This window comes from Heterocephalus glaber, unplaced genomic scaffold (assembly GCF_053883595.1).
Source record: "Heterocephalus glaber isolate CG9 unplaced genomic scaffold, H.glaber_assembly_v1.0 deba00000347, whole genome shotgun sequence".
Classification (NCBI taxonomy): domain Eukaryota; kingdom Metazoa; phylum Chordata; class Mammalia; order Rodentia; family Bathyergidae; genus Heterocephalus; species Heterocephalus glaber.
Genome location: NW_028258143.1, coordinates 6,835,811 through 6,860,666, shown reverse-complemented (window position 1 = coordinate 6,860,666; position 24,856 = coordinate 6,835,811). Strand labels below are relative to the sequence as shown.

At 33.0% G+C, this 24,856-nt stretch overlaps 1 protein-coding gene across 8 annotated transcripts in view; it reads right to left on the bottom strand.

The window, feature by feature from the left end:
* Positions 1–2,145: 2,145 nt before the first annotated feature.
* Positions 2,146–24,856, bottom strand: part of Lrp1b (LDL receptor related protein 1B) — a 1,848,437-nt gene continuing 1,825,726 nt past the window's right edge. For 7 of the 8 annotated variants that reach the window (XM_087195526.1, XM_021237129.2, XM_087195541.1 and 4 more), the window contains 4 exons: positions 21,158–21,248; positions 20,060–20,204; positions 17,086–17,184; positions 2,146–15,690 (listed from right to left, as the gene is read on the bottom strand). In XM_087195526.1, coding sequence (XP_087051652.1) covers positions 15,550–15,690; positions 17,086–17,184; positions 20,060–20,204; positions 21,158–21,248 — 476 coding nt within the window. In that variant the 3' untranslated portion in view covers positions 2,146–15,549. The remainder of the gene's footprint in view (positions 15,691–17,085; positions 17,185–20,059; positions 20,205–21,157; positions 21,249–24,856) is intronic. The other variant, XM_087195530.1, reaches the window with a different exon arrangement.

Sequence of the window (24,856 nt, the reverse complement as noted above, 5' to 3'; positions counted from 1 at the left end):
GTGTCTTGAGGGCATCTCAGACATTGACTACACCACTTTCAGGTATGTAAGAGGATAAACTCTTTTGAAAGACTTTGTTTGGAGAAGAGAGTCCCAGCATGCCCCCTGTTCCCTCGGACTACCTAGGGAAGTATATTCCTGAGTTCATTTGCCCAGTAACTCAGAAGTTGCTGCAGCTGGGTTCAAGGAGGATCTAATTCCTGCTCGGTTTGGTGGCAAATTTAACATCATCCATATGGTACTAGTTCTGGAGGTATGCAAAATGCAACCATTATGGGACACAGAGGGTTCCACTTAGACTTCACAGGAAAGCCTGGGAGGAAAGAAAATGTGCTTCTGAGATGGCAGTATCTGAATCTATGAGAATAAAGCCAATGTTGCAGTGGAGACTGCAGGAAGTTGGAGATGCCAGGATACCAAACATCTGCTGAGGAAAGCCACAGGAAGAAAGTGGAGCCAACCCAGGAGAGAGGCCACCTGGGCTGGAACTAGCCAAACCATAGTGGGGGAACTTCCCAAACTGTTCGGTACAAACATCTTGCAACAACAGTCCCTGAGTGTTGGACATGTGCTACATGATTTAATGTTTGCCCTGCTAGATTTCTGCCTTGCTCTTATCTGATTAATTTCTGACTTTATTCCTCCCTATGTCAACTGGAATGTTTACACTGTGCCATTGTATACTGGAAACATTTACTTTCTTCATTTCTTTTTGCAAGGGCCCACAGCCAAGAGTTTGCCTGGAGTCTCAGAGGAGTCTTTGGTCATGGAGTTCTCAGCAATGGTGGAACTGTTCAGATTTTGGCAACATTTAGCGATGGATTAAATGCATTTTATGTAATGAGATAGACATAAGCATTTTGGAGATCAGGGGCAGAATGTTAATGTTTAGATTTAAAATGTACTCCTGAAAGTCTCATGTTTTCAGAGGTAGGAATTTTGGAAGGTGATGGTATCAGAGTGGGGAGGGATTGTATTAACGAGTGGATTAATCCATTGATGAGTTCACAGCTGAATGTGCTATTATTATGTGAGGCCTGAGAGAATGGGGTGAGTTCCTAGGGCATGACCTGGAGGATGTATTTTTACCCCTAGTTCCTACCTTCTGTGTCTCCTTCCTGAATGTCATGAGCTGTACATCTTTCTGTGCCATACCTTATCTCCTTTGTGCCTTTCAGGCAGTCAACTATGGACTGAACCTTTTGAAACATGAGCCAAAAAAACCTGTCCTGCATTTAGTTGTGGGTGACAGATTATTTGTATCAGTGATAAGAAAGAGGCTAATACAATAACTGTTCTTACTTTAAGTTCCAGGAAATTAGATCCTTTTAGTAGTGTGCCTAAATTTTAATTTGCTTAGAGGGACTGGCTATATTGGTAATATTGATATCAAAATAGAATAATTTTAGGATTTATCATGCTTCTTGAAAACCAAAGCAGTGTTGTACTCCATGCTGAATATTTTCTAAGGAATTAGAGAAGTATGAAAGAATTTATAATCAGTGAATATTCTATAATCATCAGCATATATTATAAGACAGTTCAAATAATCATAGAATAGAAAATTTCAGCAGAGTTTTTACAAGAAGGGAGTGTTTAGTACACACACCTTCCTTGATAAGTTCCCTAAGAATTGCCTATCTCCTTTGAAAATCATGAGTTAGACCTCACTTTAAGTAGGTATATTAGATCTGCCTTACAAATTTTAAAACCTCATGCATAGAATGTTTCTGAAAATATATAAAAATATTATGTTCTTGAAATTCTTTCCTCAACACTTAAAAATATCCATTTTGTCTAGCACAGAGGTAACACATGAGGACATGGTTAACATATATGTGGCTTCATATTGAAAAGAGAACCATGAAATGACCTATTCTGGGATTCTGTGTGGAACGGATATATATACATATATTCAAAAAGAGCTAAAATTACGCTCAGATACATTGTGTTTCACTATTTAAGAACGACTCTGATACACTGGTAGACATTTTAACCCAGGAAAGTGCCACACCTGCCCGTGTTGTATTTCAGGACTACCTTCAGATACAGGGTAATGATTCCCAAAGATCCCAAAGCGACTACATGATTTCAGAATCATGGGTTTATCCCAAAATGCTGGTGAAAGAAAAGCCAAGTTTTAAATTCAATTAAGTTACATAATTTATAAATACCTTAATATTAATACAAAATTTCAATTATTTAACATTTGGTATATGATTCATTCCATACAGATAACAATGAATTGTTACTACTGCCACAATGCTGCCATTAGTACAGTTATGAAAATGGACTAACAAAGGAAATAAGAAAAACAAGGATCTGATATTTATATAGCAATTGATGACAACTTTGTAAATGATCCTTGTTCAATTACAAGAAGTATAGGTCTGAAATTCTTCATCTCTTTTTGTAAACAGATTTTTGATATATAGTCTATGTATGTTTTAAAATCTTAAATATATTTTTACAGATATTTCTACTGATATCACACTAGAAGATGTATCAAACTTGGCACATCCTTCCTGCCACACACTGAACTGGACATAACAATAACTACAATCCATCTCAGTCAAAATAAGTCTATAATGGGAAACTGGCTCATGGTAAATCTAGTCCCATAAGAGTGATTTTAATAAAAAGAAATAGTAAACATTTAGATAGATCTTGTTACAAACTTCAAAATGTCATCTCTGTTTCAAATCGAGCAGAAAAGCTCTGTTGTTCTTCAACCCTGTCATGATTATACCATTGAAATATACAGAATATTTAGCATTTTAGGTGTAGGCCTTTTATCAATGTCTCTTCAGTATTTGACTTAATGCATGAACAGCTTTTAAAAAATCAACTATTGATCCTGAATAAATTGATCTTACATTTTAAGAATTGAAATTAAATGAATAAGGGGATCATGTCTTAAATACATATAATAAAGTTTCATTCTAAGGGTCAAAGAGCTTCTATTCATTGGTTAATTTAAGCAAAACATCTAACTTTATATTCATGAACATAGAGTAATTTTATGAAAAATGCATCTAGCTTACAAGACAACAGTTGAAGAAAAGTTAGATTATTGTAATGGACTATTAAAAACAGTTTAGTCAGAAAGGGAGGAGGATCTAATTTGGGTGCTTTTTCTTAGTAGTATGAGTTGTATGAGGCTCACTGGATTAACTCAATTAGAAGTGCACCCAGATATCATAAATCTCTTCATTTTAAGTGTGTCATTAATTTTATGACAAAATCAAAATAATAATATTAGAGGAACGGGGTGTAGATTTTTGTTAGACTGATCTAGTTGATATTTTATGGGGTCCACAAACAAATTTTAACAGTTCACTGGGTTTTTATCCTTGAACCTACTACAGATGATTGTATTTAAGGATCAGTTATGGCATTGTTTAGCTAGGGCCCTGTGGGCTATGGAGAACACAGCTAACTGTGATACATGGAACCTTTACTTATCACACATAACCTTCCTTGATGTGTTCACTCTACTAAGGGGAAGATTGCTTTCAGCTTTCTGCTTGCAGTCTTATGATAACCTTGCATATTTAATTGTAATCGAGAGTCGAGTGATTTGGACAGGACATGAATTTTAATTAGCTATCAAATGAATAGGGAGGTTGTCTAGATTTTCTTCCTTTGTACTAATTAACTGCGTCTCATGGGTCAGGATCCTGTCTTCCAGAGCCTATTGAAGACATTCATTTCAAGTATTTATTTACATCTACTTACAAGCATGAGATTCTGAGTTCATTTTAAATTTTACTATAGGCCACAAGGAAACAATTATGGCCATGTACAGGCATTGCCCTGTAACTAGTAATAGCAACATCAATATTCAAAAATATATCTTAGTTATATCTGAAGAGAAAATGTATTAAAATAAAGGGTAAACAATTTAAGATTTGGGAATTAGAATTCAATAGAAAAAAGGAGAATGTAGAATAGAGACAATCTTCTAGATACTCCAATAATTTTGGGTCAAATTATCGGAAATAAGAATGTTTAGGTGAAAATGATTTTACACTTCGCTGTGTGTGCAATTAAAACACTGGGTAGATAGCTTCTCACAATAACATTAATTGCTATAGCTTGTATTTGAAATGCTCCCCAAAGGCTGATGTGTTGGACCTTTGGTTTCCAGGCAGTTGTTGAGAGACGAGGTGGAACCTTTAAGTGAGGCCTGGCCAGAGATCTTTACATCAGAGAAGATGACTCTGAGGGGGGCTGTAACACTTCCTCACCCCTCTTTTTCTTCCAGGCCATAAAGTGAGCACTTTTCTTCTACCGCATACTTCCTGCCATTGCGATCTGGCACCATCCTGAAATTGTCAGTCAAATAAGAAAATGTGTCTTTATAAATTGATAGATAATCTCCATTGTTTTTATAATGATGGAAAGCAGACTAACGTAACAGTTTTTCAAATAAGTTTAAAATTCATAAAACTGCAAATATTTTACTAGTTTCGAAGTTTGTTTCTGCTCTACCTGTGTTTACTAAGCATATTCTTCCCCATATCTTCCTAACCTTTCCTATAGCTTCCCCACATATATGATCTCAACACGTGAGATCAAGGTACTTGAAAGAAAGTGAAAATTTATCAGAGGCCAACTGCAAACATCCCTATGTTGGATATCAAAAAGAAGGAATTTGCCAGAACAGTAGCTGGAAATCAAGTGCCACGGTCTGTGATGATTTGTCCCTGTAAAGATATTGTTCCTGAGTAAATGTGCATTTGTGTCATGATTCAGTTTGTGTTAGTACACCATCATCTGTTGATGTGCGTGTGTGTGTGTGTGTGTGTGTGTGTGAGTGTGTGTGTGCTTTAAGAGAGTTACTACTGCTACAATGCTTAAAAAGTTGATTTTGGGCCGGGGATTTAGCTCAGTGGTTTTGTTGCCTGCTGCGCAAGTGCAAGAACCCAAGTTCGATACCCAGCACCAAAAAAAAAAAAAAAAAAAAAATTGATTTTGATGAAAATGTCTGAAATTCCTCTAGGAATATGTTATTGCTTCTGATTTACTGTTTTAGCCAGAGGATGTGACAGCTTCAGGAAATTTCACTTAATCCTTCTTATAATAATAATTTTTACTCCACGAATCAATAAATATAGGTCATAGGGCTGCCTAATGTTACATATATGCATCCCAACTCTGTATTCAGTGGTCAAGGAATAACTACTGTGTGGTTCCTGAATACACTAGATTCTTGAATGCACTTGGTAAGCTGAACTTGGGGCAGAACATCATTTACTACTTGACCTTCATAAGACTCCATTAAACAGAGAACATGACTACTTTTGGTTATCCTGTTATCCTTATGATAACTATATTCAATGAGCTTAAAAAGTTTTGATTGATTTCTTTTCTGTTTCAATGTTAGTCTAGCAACTGTTGAAAATCAGGACAAAGACTGGAGGAACATTTTCCTTCCTCAGTATTTGGCTTTACTTTCAGTTATTGGTTCCTAGTTTTGTGGACTTGCAGTTAGATAATTATTAATGAATTATTCCCATTGATGTGGATGATATCAATCCACTGGCTGCCTTGAATGTTTTTGTTTTTTGTTGTTCTGGGAATCAAACTCAGGGCCTCACCTTTACGAGACAGGTGCTGTGCCACTAAGCTACATCCCCAGCCTTTGATTTTTTTTTTTTTTTAGTTTAGCAGCCAAATAACAATCTATTAGGCTACACAACAATTTTGCTACATAGAAACTTGATGGTCTGTCAGCTATTACCAGAGACACAAGACACCCTGCCTGCCACTTCGACCTTACTGACCTAACAGTAATTATGTCCACTTTTCTTCTATTGGGTATAGTGCTACTACTTAATACCTCTCAGTCTAAAATGTTCCCAGTCCCAGTGACAAGTCTGTGAAGAGATCATCCCTTTTGACTTCACATAAGGCATGGCTGGTCCATGCAATATATTCTAATATCCAATAGATCCTGCCTAATATGGTCACATTCCTTTTCAAGCCTTCAGATACCCAGTCCTCTATTAAGGCAGTTCTAGAATCCCCATTTCATTTACTGAGCCTATCATTCCTCCTAGGAAATAGGAACTTATTACAACAATGTGAAATAACTAGCTCCAGATGCCTCTGCCTTGGTGTTGAACAAATTCTCCCCTTTTATTATTTCTTGCTGACCTAGAATCTTCATGCATTACTGAGTATGTTTTCTCTCAAATCAACCATGTCTTGCAATTCCTCCTAGAGCAAGGGTGCATTTTCTTACTTGAGCTGGTCTCTTAGTTGTGAGGACAGACTGCAGAGAGAATAAATACCAACACTGCACAGGGCATCAGCTTCAAGTACGGGCTTTGTAGAGTCTCCACGTGTCTCATGCCTGACCAGGTCGGGAGGTATTTCTTCTGTCAGCAGTCTGAAGGATTTAGAAAAATTTAGAAATTTAAACTGTTTACACTTGCTTACCCAAATATTCTTTTTCCAATTCTCTTTCTCAAATAACACTGACTTATATGAGTAAGGGTAAGAGACTGCCAGAATCCTGCCTTTTAGCTCTACTCCATCTAAAATGAAATCCTAGACCTTTTAGCATAGGAGGGCAGAAGCTCTTCATATGAATAACTCTTTAAATGGTTCCATTTTGACCCTCTGAACTACAGAGTATGTCTTGCGCTGCCTATTGGTCCTTCTGTATATTTTATTTTAAGGCTTAAATAAACCACCTACCTTACAATCTATATAATCACCGTGGTTCTCATATTATTCAAGGGCCATAACCACCATTCAAGCCTCAGCTTCATCTTCTATGGAACTCATCCCAATTCACCACCAGCAAGCCTCCTAACACTTGTGACAGCACTATATGTTATGAAGAAATGTTTGCATTTCTCATAAACAGAGGGTTGCTTACAATACTTGACTTGTGAGTTAATATGCATTACAATTATTTCCTGTTTCTATTCTTTGGTAAGCCACTTCTTAACTTTCAAAACAGAGTCTGAGATAGGTCTTGGAAGCAAGTAGTTTATATTGAATAGTGATTTGGGGAATAGGTGTGGTAAATAGAAATAGTAGAAAAGACAAACAACAAAGTATTATCAAATTGGTCATTACTATGTGAAACTTGCTTTATTCCTCAGAGACCTTCAGAAGACAAACAATGAGGCACAGAGTTACCTAAGAAGTAGAATCATGTCACTTTAAAATTTTCTGTTTGTTCGAGGTGGCACTGATGCTTCACATCTCCAGACTGGTCACACCTAAGTGCCAGGTGTAGCTGCCTTTATCTTCGAATGGTCTCTGATCATCTCATTGTCCTCAGACAAATAATGTGTCAATTAAGAGTGTCAATTAAAACACATAATTAGCGTCCACAATTTGAGTAAGGAAGATATCTGAGGCTCAGTAATATGGGGGTGAACACATTTAAGAATGGATCATGGGGGCCAGGGATTTAGCTCAGTGGTTCTGCCACCTGCCCCGCAAGCGCAAGGACCCGAGTTCGATCTCCGGTACCAAAAACAAACAAACAAACAAATAAATAAATAGAAATAAACAAAATGTTGATAGTCAAATGGTCAAATTTGGATGTTAATTAAAGATTAATTAAAAAAAAGAATGGATCATGAAGATTTTGTACTAGCAGGGAAGAATATAATTGGAGAATTTGTTTAACATCATGGTAAGGGGACCTGGGACTACTGTACTGTTTATGCACTGGCTGAGATTTCCTAGGGCAGAAAGAAGGAATTCATCTTCGCCCAAATAATGGCCCTAAATGATGCTGTTCAATCAGGTAGCAAGTGAAAATTTGTAGAGGTGATTCAAATAGAGTTGATGCAGGTTAAGGAACTGAATATTGGAAAGTTATGTTGGATTATCCAAGTTGGCCTAATCACATGAGTACTTACACAAAGACCCTCCTCTGGCAGGAAGTGTAAGGATGCAGCAGAAGGGCAAGTCAGAGAGATTACAAACATGAAGGTATAAAATGTGTTCTGAGACCTAGCAACTCATGTGTTAGCTCTGGAGAGAGAGGAGAATATGAAGAAGTAGGAATGGTCTGATGCCTCATTGAAGAAAGCATCTGGAAGAAAAAGATAGAACTGGTAATCTCTTTAAGGTTTGAAATCCAAACCATACCTAGGAAAATGGAAACTATAATCCAGGATAATTTAAAGAAGAAACTAGCAGTTTACAAGTCACCTAACAAGAAGACTATGACTCAGTCGTTTCTAATTTTCTCTCAGAAATGGAAAGGTGAAAAATATTGATAACTTAATACATAACAGAAAAGCCAATGAGAGTTTTTAGATAAAATAGTTAATTAATGATAAACGTGGATGATCTACCAATATTTTCTCCAATAAAGCAGTCATCAAATAATAAAATGTTATTTGTGTCTCCTCCATACTCTGCATCCAGATGCAACGTCCTGGGACCTTTATTAGAAAAGTAGCGGGCAGCCACCCTTCTTCTGCATAGTCAGGATTTCTTGAGCTGGTCACTGCCCTTGACTCAATCACCCTGCGTTCCTTCAGAAAAGGGCACTTCCAGGAGAATATGGCAAACATCTGAGACTGCGTTCAAGAAAAGGAAGTGCTGCTGGAGCCCCAAAGGAGCCTGCTGAGTATGTGGAAGGTTATGCTGCCACAGCACACAACCAGACACCTGAGGTGCAATGGGCATGGGCTCAGGAAGAATTGGTATTCCGACCTACAAGAGCTTTGGTTTTTTATGTATTTCTTTGTTCCATTGCTTAATTAAATACAAGTATATTGATATAACAATGAGAATGATCATACTGAATTCTAGAAAACTGACTAGTATTTATGAGGAAATGAGTTGGTTGTGATAAGCTCAGTAAGGATATTAAAGGGTAAATGATTCATAGAAAATGGGGACAAATGAATGTTAAGTGCCCTGTTTGATGAGCAACCCTGAAACTAGAATATTTACTCTCTAATCAGGCATTAATAAACATAAAAGGGAAATAAATGCCCTTTGGACTATGTTTTCTATTTATTCCTCAAATAAAGAAATAAAGATATTATTCTCTGGACTTGGAGAATTACTACAAATTTGAAAACCAGTTGGTACCATGAGTAAATTACAATGAACAGATACCATGACATCTCACCAGAAAAACCTGAGGAGAAAATACAAGAAATTGCAAACAAACAAATAAATACACAAAATTCTAAATTGCAAAGGAAGTTGTGAAAGAACTCTGTGAACACTGAGTTAAATTTGTTCCAGAGGAGCTTGCACATGTGCGCGTGCGCACACACACACACTAACACAAGTACACAACAAGAAGCATTGAGTCTAAAGAGAAAAATATTCATCAGTACTGGAAGCCAGGACATTGAAAATATCTTCACAAATAAATGAGGAAAAGGGAGAAGAAAATAGTTAAATTGAAGTATGTGATAAAGGAAAGAGAAAGATTTAACTAGGAATATCAGGTGTTTCTGTCTAAAAGAAAATAATTTGAACAAAAGCAACAAAGGCATACTTAGAGAAAACTAATTTTAGCTAAAAGTGTATTGTGGTAGGTTTAGAAATGAGGAAACAAAGTACATGTATTGAGGAAGGTTTAAAAATTATAATTAGTTGTCTGTCTTATGTATGTGAAGAAATAATACAAAGACATAAAAATAAAAAGTATCCTTAAAAACTGAATGCCCATAGCCGGCTCAACCTAATTATGGAGGTAAAGTTTACAATTCTCACAATGTATATTCAGCTGAGTTTGCATTCATAGTTGAAAATCTTAGAGAAACTTTTGCCTTTATTTGAAAATTCAGCAACCATACTATAGGTAAACCTTTTGATGAAATACACTAATAAAATAAGACTTCATTAAAAATAAACAAAATTAAGAATGGAGAAATCATGCAATAAAAAGAATAGTGTGTTTTAAAAAGAGAAATATTAATTTAAAATGATTAAAATATTTCAATACATCAAAGAAGAGAAGTTAAAGCATAAAAAATAATATATCTGTAAAATATTTTCAAAATGTAACCATAAGTTTGATCAAGGGAGACTATGGAATTGAGTTAAATTATAATATAAGAATTAAAAAGTTCTTATTTTGGATTGCATTATTAGGGATGTTTCTTTTTGATTCATACACATTCTCTGTTTTCTAAATGTCAATACATTCTACCATAATTGTAAGCAATGCATGGTTATGCAACATGGTGCACTAGGAAAGTTGGCTTCCTCTAGTTTCACTTTGGGTTGAAGGGGGCATGCAAAAAGGGAGGCGATGATTATATAATAAAGAACATAAACTAGAAGTGGGCATTAAGTGTAAGGGTAATGATATCTGCAATTCAAAGTCAGAGTACATAACCATGATTGAAATTTAGCTAAAATAGGAGGGGTGTGGCATCTTCACAATGAATGGACTATCAAAGACTGTGCGTGTGTGTGTGTGTGTGTGTGTGTGTGTGAGCATGGAGACAGAAGCACAGAGACAGAGAGAGACGGAGACACAGATTATTTGTTCCTACAGATTTCTACAACCCTAACTGACATTTGGAGATTGCAGGAATGAAGGTGACTCCAGTTCAAAAATCTCATCTTCTAGTTATTTCCTTCCTAATTTTTACATTATTCATTGAAATATGCAGTATTTCATCATCCCAGTGAACTTGAACCTGTATTCCATGTATTGTTTTTAAGTATCTTTATAAACACCCTTATAGTTCAAACTTCTTATAATTCAAACTCCTAAGTTTATTCTTAAGTACATTTCACAATTTATTCAGTGTGTGAGAAAAATATTGTCTCACTTATAAATTTGAAGATTATTGACCCTGTAAGGTGTATATCATTTTCAGTACTAGCATTATACCCTGAAAGGCTAGAACAATTCTATTATTGGCTATCCCAGCCACTACTCCATAAATAAGCCAAAAATCCAGTTGCATCAAGAGGTTTATAATTTATGCATTGAAACTGCAGAAGAAACCATGGCTGAAAAATTATCTTGGAGGGAATAAATGACCAGAATATCAGAACTGCATTCCTTAAATTCACTGATATCTTACAAACTCTGTGTTAAAAGAGCAGACTATCCATCAGATAGAATAAATACATTCTAAGCACAGAATTTATCAAATAGGCCACCTTTAGTACCAATTTTCTTTTGATTTTTTGATCAGTCTGGATACAAAAAAAGATGGAATTCAGTAGAAACTACTTTTCAGAATAAATTGCAGCCACTAAAGTATAGTATCTACCAGAGAAAAGGTAAATCAAAGAACTCATTTCTTCTATTTTTCTTTCTGTAGACTAGACACGTCACAGCACTGTCTAAGGTGAATGCGGATGGGCTTTTGGAGAGAATAACATCAAAATCTAAGTGTATTTCTGAGTAAAACACTTCTACATATTTTTGTGGGGTTTTTGGGGGGTTTTTTTGGTACCAGGGATCGAACTTGGGTCCTAGCACTTGCAAGGCAGGCAGCGGAACCACTGAGCTAAATCCCCGCCCCACTTCTACATATTTTTAAATTGTATTTATCTTTTCCTGGATGAGCTACCCTTCTGTTTATGTCAAGTTAACAATTGATGTGATAAAAGAATTGAAAAATAATCCATGTTTGACTTATTTCATTGGTTTTCTCATATTCCAAGTACTTGGAAGAAGTATTGCTTGCACAATATAATTCTGAAACCAACTTCATTAATAAGTGATTGAGATTATCACATTTCTTGAAAGTTACAATTCAAAGGTTCACATTTAACTAATGATGATTAATCTATATTAAATTTAAATATGTTGTGTATTGTTGAGAATGTTATTGTTAAAAAACCTGAAGAAATTGGAATAAGTGTAATGTAAAAACAAGTGTGCTCAAAAACTGTTAACTGTATTTTGCGTGCCTTTACAAGATTCTTGTTTTCTTAAATTTTAATCTTTTACCAAAATCTATATGGAAAAGCTAAATCTAAATACTAGCAGTATTCCTGTAGAAAAAAAATTTATGTCCAGAGGGTATGTTTCAAATTATAGAGATGAGAAAGAATAAAGGAAAATAAATATTTTTCTACTTCTTTCATCATAAATACCAACTTTCCTATTACAGATTTGGAATTTATGAGCATCTTGCATATTATTTAATTCATTTAAAATAGCTATAAAAACCATTTAGAAATGAACTTCTTCATAACCAAATCATCATAAAAATGTAGACTATCATTCTTAGAAGAAAGTGTGAGGTTAAATGTTAACTTTAAGAATCACCCAGACAAGCATGTGATAAAATACAAACCAAAATAAAGTATAACCATCAATGATACCAAAATAAAACAAATTTATATAAATGAAAATGGTCCACTTTATGCAAAATTGCACACACTCTTAAATGAAAAATTTCCCCTTCGCAATGACTTTTTGTTTACTACATAGGCATTTTACTAATAGAATGTTCTATAATTATAATGTATGTATTATCCATATTAAAGAATTAAAATAAAAACTAAAAGCCAGGATTTTGTTGATGATGGGTCTTTTTTTGACGCAGCTTTTCAACTGTTCAGTCATTTAATGGTAGGAGATATAATAGGGCTCTCGATTAGCAGTTCTTAAAAGGGATAATTTTGCTCCCAGAAGAATTTAACAATAGTCACAACATTTTTTGTTGTAATTTTAGTGTTGGGGGATATTATTAATATCACATAAAAGGACAGAATGCAGGGATCCAGCTAAATCTACTACTCTGTTAAAGTGTAATAATTTCCTGGCCCAAAATACCAAGTGGCTGAAAATCCCTGGTCTAGATGAAGATGCTCAGATGGGAGACAAGCTGTTCAGGAAACACTGATTTTTATAAAATATCTCCCTCTGATTCTTAAAGGAATTATGTAGAAGTTTGTTGATGGAATATATTTGTACATTTAGATTTCTAGAATTCATATGTTTTTGTGATGGCAAATTAGAGTAGAAGGAAATACATAAATAAAATTTGAGTAGTTGAAAAAGTAGTTTTTGTCTTGTAAAGACTGAATGTAAATTAATTGCAAATAAAGACAATGGACTCTCTGGTGTGTGGACTTTTACAAATGAACAGGGAACAGTTAAGCTGGTTTGCACATAAGGAGTATGAAAATATAAGGCTTTTGTAGATAGTGCGCCAGGCTCTCTGTTAAACCTCAGCTTTCTTGACTACATCTTTGAGGAGAATCCAAATGAGAATGGATTATCAGTGATAGGTACTGCATATTAGTTGGCTGTATATCACATATGGTTGCTATTATTAGTGATATTAACTGTATGAAGATCATATCAATCTGTGGATTTTCTTCCTTTCAATTAATAATTTTAGTTGCATTTATTCGGCCCTCATATAAAAGACCTCTTCAGAAAATAAAACTGCACAATAGTGCAAGTAGATCAGACTCTTACTTCTGCAATCTTTGGCCTCATACTACAAGTAGATGTACCAATGATCACTACACTTAAAAAATAATGTCTAAGCAGAGTGTAACAAAATCTCACTTTTCCATAATGAACAGTTTTTAAGAATGGGAAGGACATCTTATTGCTCATGTAACCTATCTGTTTCCATTGCAATTTGAATGTATGGCAAGCCCAGTAAGACAGGAGCAAGCAATAAATAATGCTTCTACTTCAATGAGGAGAGAAATCACCTTCTCTGTTCTGCTTCGAAAACTGTGACAATGAAACTCCTCCTTCCTTGAAGACAAAGATTTAAGGATATAAAACCTATCATATTACTAAAATAATTTTCTAGGATAATTTAAACCACATAAGGAAAATAATTTTCTTATTTTTAAAAATTACCCAACACAAGCACTTAAATATGTAGAATTTCATTTAAATAAGTCAATCAACAATTTTTATAAAGTATTTAACACTTCATTGTAGAAACATAGGCAAAATGACTATTATAACCAAAATGAAAAATACTGTTCAATTTAAAAAATGTACTTAAACAAGAACCTGAAAAAGTTTATGATACGCATAACATTTTTTCAAGCAAAATTGCACTAGTATTACATAAATCAATAGTTTATAAAGGCCTCAGTATGGCAAAGTTTAGAAATAGGTAGTATGCATGCACATAGTACAACAAAAAGTCTCCTTATAAAACAGCAAGTTTTTAATGCTTGTACAAAGGGATAAAGAGCAACCACAAACATATTTCATCTGTTAGGTTAATACATTATGACAGTTAAAAGTCAGTCATGTCTATAAGAGGAACAAAAAGCCCTCTACAACTTGTGAATAAATCCTTTGTGCCTTTAAAGATATTTGTATAAAAATGCTATTCTTTTTATACAACTTAAATAAATCGTACTTTCAATCAAATTTGAAAACAAACAAAAAACCAAATGGGGCCTGTATGTTTTGTATAACCAAAAGGAAACCCAAGTACCAGAACAACTGGTACAGCATTTCTTCTCTCCACTTTTGATTATGGGCAGTTATTTCTACTTCAAGTTGGAAGATTATTTAAGAATATATTTTTAGTAGGGCAGATAATGGATTAGTCATTTTGCATTTGAAAATAATCACCAATTGTTCTATTATCAAAATGGATGTTTTGCCTCTTCTTTTTGACTGAGCACAGAGAATACATTCACATAATTGAAATTCTGTCCTCAATTTGTGTGCTTATATATTATTCCTTAATGTTCAGTGTGGTAAGGGGTTGGTTTAATCTTCCAAAAAAATGCATGTAACTGGGAAGAACTATCTAAAACACGAGTACCCAATGCCCTGTTGTGCTCTAGGCTGGCTATCCACCTCAGGACTGAGGCAGAACAAAAGTTCTCATGCCATAGCAAGTAGTATCTGTCCACTTCTAGATATGTTTTTCTATGTCCTACCACCTAAATATAACTATTGCTTACAGGATGTATACATTTAGTATATCACAGAGTCCATTAGGTTTTGGAAAATATAGTCATCTGTGTTCATGCAAATTATTACTTTTATGTATTTTAAAATTTTTTCCCCAAAATTCTCATCTATCACTTGGCAATCTAAGGCTAATTTTGAAGCAGGTTATGCTGAACTCATGAGGGCTCCATATTTTCAGCAGAGTTTGCATCAGTGTTCATTGTCACAAAGAAGAGAGCTGACTGTTCGATAAGTATCCATCAATTAAAACAGGAAAACAAAATTACATTGTATTACAGCTTTTAGGCCATAGAATTAAAAAGTGCAGAGATTATTTTGTTGATTAAGTAGAACCAAAAAAAGTTCATATAAAATAGATTGCTCATATTCACATTACAAAGGAATATGTTGTTTGTTATATTAACAAATTCGAAGGTGTGTTGTATCAGCAGCAAATTGGAAATTGTACTGTAGTGCAGTTCTTTTTCATAAAAATACCATACAAATGGTCAATCAATAGTCATCAGCAAAAAATAAAACCAAAATACTCATAAAACAATTAACCAGGAGAAAGATAAACAAAGAGGTAATGCTGATGCCAAAACAACTATAATACTGTTGCAACATACAAAAGTAATCCTTATATTTTATACATTTATACAGCATATAAAAGATATCACTGATTATGCTACTGTCTCTCTTATACCAATTTCTATTTTCTTTGGAAGCAGTTCTTTGCGTTCATCAACACTTCCTAAGGAATTTCGACAGGTTTGCCCATCCATATACAACTTTGCATACACTGGGTTGGAGTAATTTGTTGGCTGAAGAAGAGAAAAAAAAATCAATAAATATATTTTCATTAGCTGTTGACTTATTTTGTAAGATGTCTACATTTTCATGGTAACAATATATATACGCATTCAATCTACTAAATACATATTTAAATGCAATTTATATTTTATGTTTATTGGTTTTAGTATACTTCAGCCTATTGTTGGATAAAAATATTACTTTATGTTTTTCAGGTAGCTTGTGAAACTAACGGGAGCTCTGATGTAAAATGAAGCACCAGAAGAAATATTTGTAAATGCTACGTTCACTGACATCTTATTGTAAAACATTAAACTAAATTGTCAAGTTTTTAGGTTACATGTCTCTCCACACCCACCATTACCTCTTGATGCTAATGCAAGCTCCTCAGTGGCAGGTAAGATTTGTATACAAAAATTCATCTAATGGTTGGTGCTTAAAATTTTTTTCATTGTGAAGTTAAAAACAATGGAGAAAAGGAAAGAAATACATCAGTGAAGTACACTTCAAGACAAAAACAATATTTTTGCTTCAAATAACCTATATGTACTGATTAAGGGAAGTATCTGTGGACTATTGGCAAGAATTGTGAAGCGCACTGTTAAGTAACACAGACTAAGGGTTCTGAAGTACAACTGAAGCAAGTACCAGTGACCTCCTTCAGTTGGAAAACATACACAGTGTTCATTATTTAACAATCTGCTGTTTAACCCAAAAAGTGTATTGTCTATTTTTTTCTGGTTTTGTTATTACAGAGGTAATACACTAAATCTTAGTTACAACAAGGAAACAGTATAATCTTTGAGTTATGCAAAGGAGATACACATGATAGATGCAAATGAAAACAGGTGGAGGGAGACAGGAAAAAGGCAAAAAACACAACTTCCTAGGAATTTCGTTATGTGTATTTCATTCCCTTTCTGCCTACAGTGAAGTACATGATTTAGACAGTAGCTTTCTCTAAGCACTGGTTACTTAATTAAAAGTGACAGTGGCTCTATTAGACCATTCTCATTTCTCATTGTGATGACGCATTTTAAAGTATATTTTAATACACACACACACACACACACACACACACACACAGCCAAGCTAATTTAACTTTAAAGTATTCAGTTTAGATTCTTGCTACAGATTATCTTCTAAGAACAACAAATTCTTTATTAAGGAACTATAACATTTTAAAACATAGTAGAAATATTTCTGCTTAACATCTTGCCTAAATTAACATGTTTTATACGTAATCTTGTATATACAGGACACATAAGCCCCCAATTTAATGCTGTTTTAAAATCTCTTCTTAATTAAAAATTAATTAAGGACAGACATCTAAGTCTAACAAGCACACTAGGACTGAGAGGGTTCAGTAATGGAATGGATATGAAATAATGAATTTCTTCTCTCACCCCAGCAGTGAGTGGTCCTTTCAAATCAGAGTTTAGGTAGATGGGCGGCACTGTGTGTGAAAGCTTGAACGCACTGGGCCCTCCCCCTATATACCTGGCCTGTATATAAACAGAACATTTTAGTTTCTCATCTAATATTATGGAACCATTCTTCATCAATATAAATCATGTCAAATCATAAAAGTAGCACAAAAATATTCTCTAGCCCTGGGCCATTAACAATGTACTCATGCTAACTTTCACCGCTTAAGAAAGAAATATTAATGTTGGATCTTTGCTGCATAGGTAGATGTTTCAATTATGTTCAGCTTACTGACAGAGATGCTATGCATGTAGCAATCTCTACTCATTTCTATTTTACTGCATGCCCCTCAAGGAAGCAATACTTAGATTTAAACTGCTGTGGAAAACGTACCAGCCTTCCTTCATTTGAGGTTTTGACACTGAAGAAGTCTGAGTTCTCACAGTGGCCCTGTCTACTACTAGACATGCAAACATCTGACCATTTCTAAATAAAGAATCACTTTATAATGTTAGCGGAAAAGTCAAATTTCAAATTTAAGAGAGCAAAATAGACTTGTCTGTACTTTTGAAACATGTCTCTACTCTAAAAAAGATTAATTTGTAATAATATTGGCTAAACTAAGTCTCCATGCAGTGACACTGACTTTAGACTTTATTGGGTCTAAGGCCAGACTTATCCAATCTGTTACACTCATATTCATAATGTAGTGCTTATTAGTGATTAAAAATTAGATGAGTGTTTGAACAATATGCAAATATTAATGAATGTGCATGTGTTTTAAAATCTTAACCAGTAGATCTTAACAATGAATGACTAAAAAATTTTGGACAAGGTGAAGGGGCTATGAAAAATATTTTAAACATAAAATAAGTCAATGTTACTTCTATTTTGTTCCAAAGAATCTCATTCAGAAAATTCTCAAAACAAACCTCTGTAATTGTCTATAAATCTCTAAATATGAATTTGGAATAAATCATTAACAAGTTAATTGCAACCTTCTAAAAACATCCTAAGAATGATTGAGATGCATTTTGAGATAAAACCAGCAAATATTTCTAATTATTCTGTGATTATTTTCACAGTGAAATTTATTGTAGTAATTTTATCAAATACTTTAGTCTTAAAAAGATTAAAAATTATAATTAAAAAATTAAAAATTATAATGTATCACTGAATCAACAATTCTATCTACTTTGAAAATAATAGAAATGACTTTTCTGTACAAATTTTCCTTACATACACAGCAATTTATATTTGATTACAACATGCATATAAATCATATCACTACAAACAGTGAATATTCTGTGAAATTCATTTGATTGTTTAGTTGTCTTTTATGTGAATTTCTGCTTTTACTACTGTTCATACCTGTTAAAACTAGAAATGTTTTCCATACAATTCATATTTATATTTGAAACAGTAGGAGTCTGCTAGAATCAGACTTTTAAGTCATATTCCACTAAATTTTGGTTAGCCAGTCATCAGTCAATAAATTGGTAAATAAATATTATTGAGTACTAAGTACTATATACATTAAAATATATTTCAATGACACTGAACCATATTTTTATTTTCTTAGAGAAAATGTTTTAAAAGTTTTTAAATAAGCTAATAAAGAACTATTCTCCTTAAGTACCCAAAATTGATTATATCACTAGAAATAAAAATGATGGAGAAAATCAGAACTCTATGGAAAAAAAAAATGTATGAAGTCCACTTAAGGTACATCCTCATTAGTTCATGGTTTATTTGTGAATGCTGTATTTTTTGTTGTATTTTTATTCCTAAAGAAAATTCAAAGAATCTCAGAAGTCCAAGTTTTAGATATTTTTATCCTTCATAGATGAGTTTTCAAATAAAAATATGCATGAATAGTCTTCCCATTTCAAATAGAAAAAACTAAAGTGACCAAAATTTATGTCATGAAAATATTCAGGTTCAGGAATTTGTTAGTTAAAAACATAAAAATCACTTTTGATTAGGAAAAAAAATCATTGCATTATTTTCTAAGAATATTAGTTTTATCCATGCAATAATAAGTGATTGATTTTACAGAAATAAATATCATTGATTAAAGACAGTTTAGATTCATAACCAGAGTTAGTACATGAGACTATTGAACTGTATTGAACTTCTTTAGGAACATGTGTTACTCCAGATAAGAAATTTGAAAATAGATTTTTTCCTGATTATTTATAAAATACCTGTGCATTTAAAAATGTGTCCTTGATAAAATGAGAAATAAATAAATGGTAAATAAATAAATCATGTAATAAAAATGCTGCACAAGAGCAAATCAATACATTTAATTTTGAGAAAATAGCTAAAATTATTCAAAATATTCAGATAATTCATTGAAATAATTCTCTGCAATTCTATCCAGATATTTATATTATTTGAGCATAGAGTAATAAGGAATACTAGAGACATTCTAAAGGCTATGGATTTGTGGACTATATGTATCAGTGGCATGTTTGAGATCTGGAAAGATAACTTGGCAGATAAAATGTAATTCTCAAAAATGTTTTGTTTACATAAAATCCAAGGACACATCTAAGTGAGCTCTTCAATGAAGCACAATTGGAAATAAAATACGTATTTTGACAATGTATTCTTGTTATATTGACAAATAAATCAACCAACATTTTTGTAATAATGCATACATTTAGATATGCTAATATTTTAACACATTTCAATAGGATCTATTTTAAATAAATTATGTAATTTTATGTACCAATCGAGTAAGTGTTTTCTAAAACATGTTAGCTTGAATGTTCAGTGTGAATGCATTTCACATGGTATTTTTTAGAAAACATTATTATCATTCAATGAATCTTAGAGCCCTTTACTATAACTTCAGTTATTTAAAAAATAATAGAATTCAGAACCATAGAATAGTTTTCAATCAAGAGTGTTAGCCCTTGCTATCCATCATCTTAGAATTATTACCTTTGTTGGATCTACCATAAAGCCAGGATCCAAAAGAGTTCCATCGTTGTGATCATGATCCACCTCATACATGTTATAAGATGGGTTGCCAATTTCTACATTTATTCCTCCATTGATAATAGGCTGTCTTCTAATTGTTTTTGTCCTACAATATGTGAGTATAAACACAAGTGTGATTTATGTAAGTTATCACTACTCAGGGTAAGTAAAACTATCATATTTATCGATTTACTGATTTATCTCACCAACTGATGGAAAATTTAGAAATAAAATTAATTCGAAATAAATTTAATAAATGACATTTGTCCGATCAAAGAAAAACAAAAATGCATATTTTCATAATCCATTTTCAATTATTTTGACTTATCAATAAAAGTACACTGGAAATAAGATTCTCTTGAATAGATAAATCCTTATTACTGAAAATTCACCAAATATCTTTTTAAAATGTTATTTTCTTCCTTTTCTCTGTAAGGATCTCCAACAATATATTGATAAATACACTTTAAAATACATTGTCATTTTATCCCAAATTCACAAGGCCAGAGTCTTATTTTGTTCCATTCAAAAATTGATTCAAAGATATGTTCTTAGATTGAACTCTCCAGACAACTAATCCTGTGTTTATAAATGCCTGTTCATATAAATTGAAATGATGATTCTTCCAGTGAGAGATAGAGTAAATGGATGCATTATTTGTTAATGAAATGCACAATTTATGACAACATATCAAAATAATTCAGTTTCACTCTATTGTCATTACCAACTATTCATAATAATATATGATAGGATACTTTAGAGATCTTTGATGTTTTGGGGTAAGACTACTTGAAATGTAAAATGTTACCAAAATTTTAAATAATATGAACCTTTGGTAATTTTCTTAAATAAATGCAGCCATTCCATCAACATAATATGAGAGAAGAGTTCCATAATTATAATCATTTGAAATAAAATTGATAAGTTTATTTGGAAAATATAAGTTTCTGGAGTTGGAATAACTTGTTCATTTTACAAATTTTTAATAAAATCACTCCCTTTCTGCAACTTATTGTATAATTTATTCCCTAAATACTCATCTAAAACATGGCTTCCTACCTTCTTTTTCTCTTGCACAGCACTAACCCAATTACTAAGGTAGTTATCAAAGTCACCAAGAGGACAAGAGGCACAACGATGGCAATACTTCCTGGAAAATAAATGAACAGATGAATAAATAAGTAAAATGAAGACAAGGCAGATACAACAGGAAGACAAGGCAAATATAACATTTTAGTATTGCAAATCATTCCACTATTCATATAAAAAATAGTGCTTGACTCAAATTTCATATTCTGAGTTCAAAGCTATGCTATTAAAATTATTTTCCTATCAAATACTTAGACTTCTAGGAAGATGATATCCTGATATATTGTTCATTAATATATTGCATCTAAATACCTGGAGATTAGAGATTCTGACTGCATCTGTTCAAGTTTATGGATTTCCACCACACCCATTTATGTACAATGATACAACCAGATGCTGGTAACTACTTATAAATCAACTGTGACTTAATTCACATTTACACAATTTCACTGGCCACATTTCCATCTTTAGTTTTATCATCTTAGCTATAAATATTTCCTGTTTATGAGTACATGTGCTGAATTAGATGGCAGCCTGGCAAAACAGATGGGACCCCGTGTTGGGGTTGAATGGACATAAGCCTAATATCAATTTCACAATTATTGAGAGGGCGACCCTGAATATGGTATTTAAACTCCTTAAACTCTTTGCAGAGCTCACCAATAAATCAGAGACATGAAGGCATACCAGATTGGACTGTTCACTTCATTCTAAAACTTATATAAGGGGGCAAAGAGGATTCTCATTCTCAAGTTTTAGTTTCAAAATAGTTTTAGCAAAACATATAATGGGGGTTTAGCATATGTTGCAAATAACCATTTTCCCTTTATTCATTTATGTGTGATTAGTCTTAGTTTCCATTATTAATAGATCTTCAAATGATGTGCTTAATTTTATGGATTTGAACAAAGAGGAAAAGAAACATTTCAGAAACTTTCTTTCATAATTTGGAAATAAAGGTCACCATTTATTTTAGCTAGAGAAGTAAGTAGACAACAATACCCCTTTGCTGATAATATATCTCTAAGAGGATATGCCTAATGTCATATGACATTTATGGCAAGATGAAAACTGAATGGAAGGGTTGCGTGACAACAGGAATATTAAATTGCTCTATATATCAACTACTGGCTTTTTGGTGGGCAAATATCTAGTACCCATGAAACAAGTGTTTTCTAAACATCTGGTTGAGTCAATCACATCTGATTAATAACAGGCTAATGTAAGGAACAAAACAACCCACCAACTAATTAAAATTTAACAAAGAGATCTTGAATGGTTTAGGAATCTAACATTAAGAATCACAAGACTTAACTAAAGTATATGAATAATTCTCTGAAAATGCAAGTAAAAGTCCTGGGTTGGAAGTTAATTGAAATATTATGGAAAATAAAAAAAGCTACATAAGGGCTTCATTATAGGAATAAATATGTTTTAACAGGTCTACCTAAGGAATACCTAAGGAAAATAGTCTGAAATGGAGATCTCTTATTATAATTCCAAAACGTCATAAAGGAAATGTCATACATCAGACAATCTATCAATTTGAAATTTTTAAAAAATAAGCTCTCTAAAATAACCAATAGTCATATTTTGTATTGAAGACAGAAATATGGTTGAATTTGTTTAATCACTTTCTAAAATGTAAAAAATAATTTTGTTTTTTCACTTACCAGTACTACACAACTAAGTGTGTTTCAGATGATATCACATCTTGGTTTTAGGAAACTGAACTTTACATGAATATGTAATTTATTAGTAATTAATGAATGCAGAGAATCTGGCACTTTGGATAGTAATTAACATTTGTTCTCAAATTTTAAATACCAAAGAACAGCTTGGTTTCTTCATAAACTATGACTTCCACTGATTGATTATGACTTTATAAATATCTTTCTTCATTATTCATTATTCCTTGTTTTCTGCTAAATTTTGTGTAAATTGTTAAATGTAAAATATGTACCAATACAGTACTAGGTTTAAAGTATAAAAATCTCTTTCCTTTTAGTGCAATTATAAATTATTCAGAAAATTAGATTTCACTTGCGCTACCTAGTTTATGCCATTCGTATAAGGTAGAAAGCTATTAATTATACATGCTACAAAACAAAGAACTTTTTCTTACTTTAATTTTTCCTAACACAGATGGCATTTGCAATCCTATATATTACAGCACTCTACTTAAGAGCCTAGACTGCTGATATGTTTATGTAACCAATCAAAGTAACTATAATAATGCTTAGTATCAACCATAAATAATGCAGTGTAGCAGTTCTGCAAATACTTTTGTAAAATAGTGTATTATATTGATGGAAACAGTGGCACCTATAGATATTTTTTAAATTTATAAAATAGATATTTATCAAAATAAGTGTTTTTCCAAGTAGCATATTGAACAGTCAATATCATATTTTAACATAAAAAAACCTAGGCCTATGGAGGGGAATTTTAGCAGTGTATTATTGATGAATTATTACAGACAGATTTTTTTAAAGTATGCACTGTAAGGTTGTAACTCAACAAATTTTTCATATAAGATAGAACAAGTCTTTCTTTTCAATGTGTTTCTGAACCCTCAATATGCATAACTTATGTATAAAAAGGGAGAAATGTATTATCGTATTCCTCAGTTGAAAAGCCCCCTTTCCTGGCAGAGGAGGTAGACCATGCCAGTAGAGATAGCACACTATGGAGCCACCCTACCTTTGTTCAAATCTTTTTTTTTTTTTTTTTTTTGGTATTGGGGATTGAACTCAGGACCTTGTGCTTTCGAGGCAGGTGGCAGTACCACTGAGCTAAATCCCTGGCTGCTCAAATCTTAATATCAATAAAGCTTTGGGCAAATTATTTATCTTTGGCTCAGATTATTCAGCAATAAAATGAATCCCATTATTAATAAATAACTCACATTAGTGTAAATAGTGTTATGCTAATCGCTTAGAAAGTACATACATGGTTAATAATTGAAAATGTTTTCCTATAGCACTCTGTGTATCCCTCTGTTTTACAAATTTTTTAATATGTTGTGAAAATAGTTTCTGGAGCGGGGACACAATTGTTTACTGCTCTTTGTTCTCCATATAGTGTTCTTAGTTTGTCTTATGAGCCATCCATTGAGCTCTCATTTTGTAAACATACTTTATATGCTTGTTTAGGCCCAGACACTCAACATATACCCTACTTTGTTCTGAAGATACAAATGAACTTCCCCTGTGCTATACATGCATATCAGAAGATGAAAGGGTATGGGCTTATTAACATGAAACCATCAATACTTCCTTAAGACAGGCATTGCCCTGAGAATCTATAGGGCTATATGAAAGCTATGTGGCTATGAAACCTGAGGGATGAATCCTCTTCAGTTTCCTGAAGAGAAGGAGAACATCTGGGAGACAGAAATTAAGGAACTACCTACAATGTACCAATAAAAGAATTTAATACAAAAAAAAAAAAAAAGGAGTGTAGCTGGCATGCAGAAAGGATAATGGTGGAAGGAGATGTTGCTGTAGAAGAAACAGAGCTGAGCCTCGGAAGAACTTTTGTCAGTATGTAAATGAGCTGGGCATTCACACAATTGAAAAAAAGAAGTGATACTGAAGGAAATTTAAGAAGTAATATCTATTAGGTATATTATGTAGGAAGGTTTAAAATATCATTTATGCCTTTAGG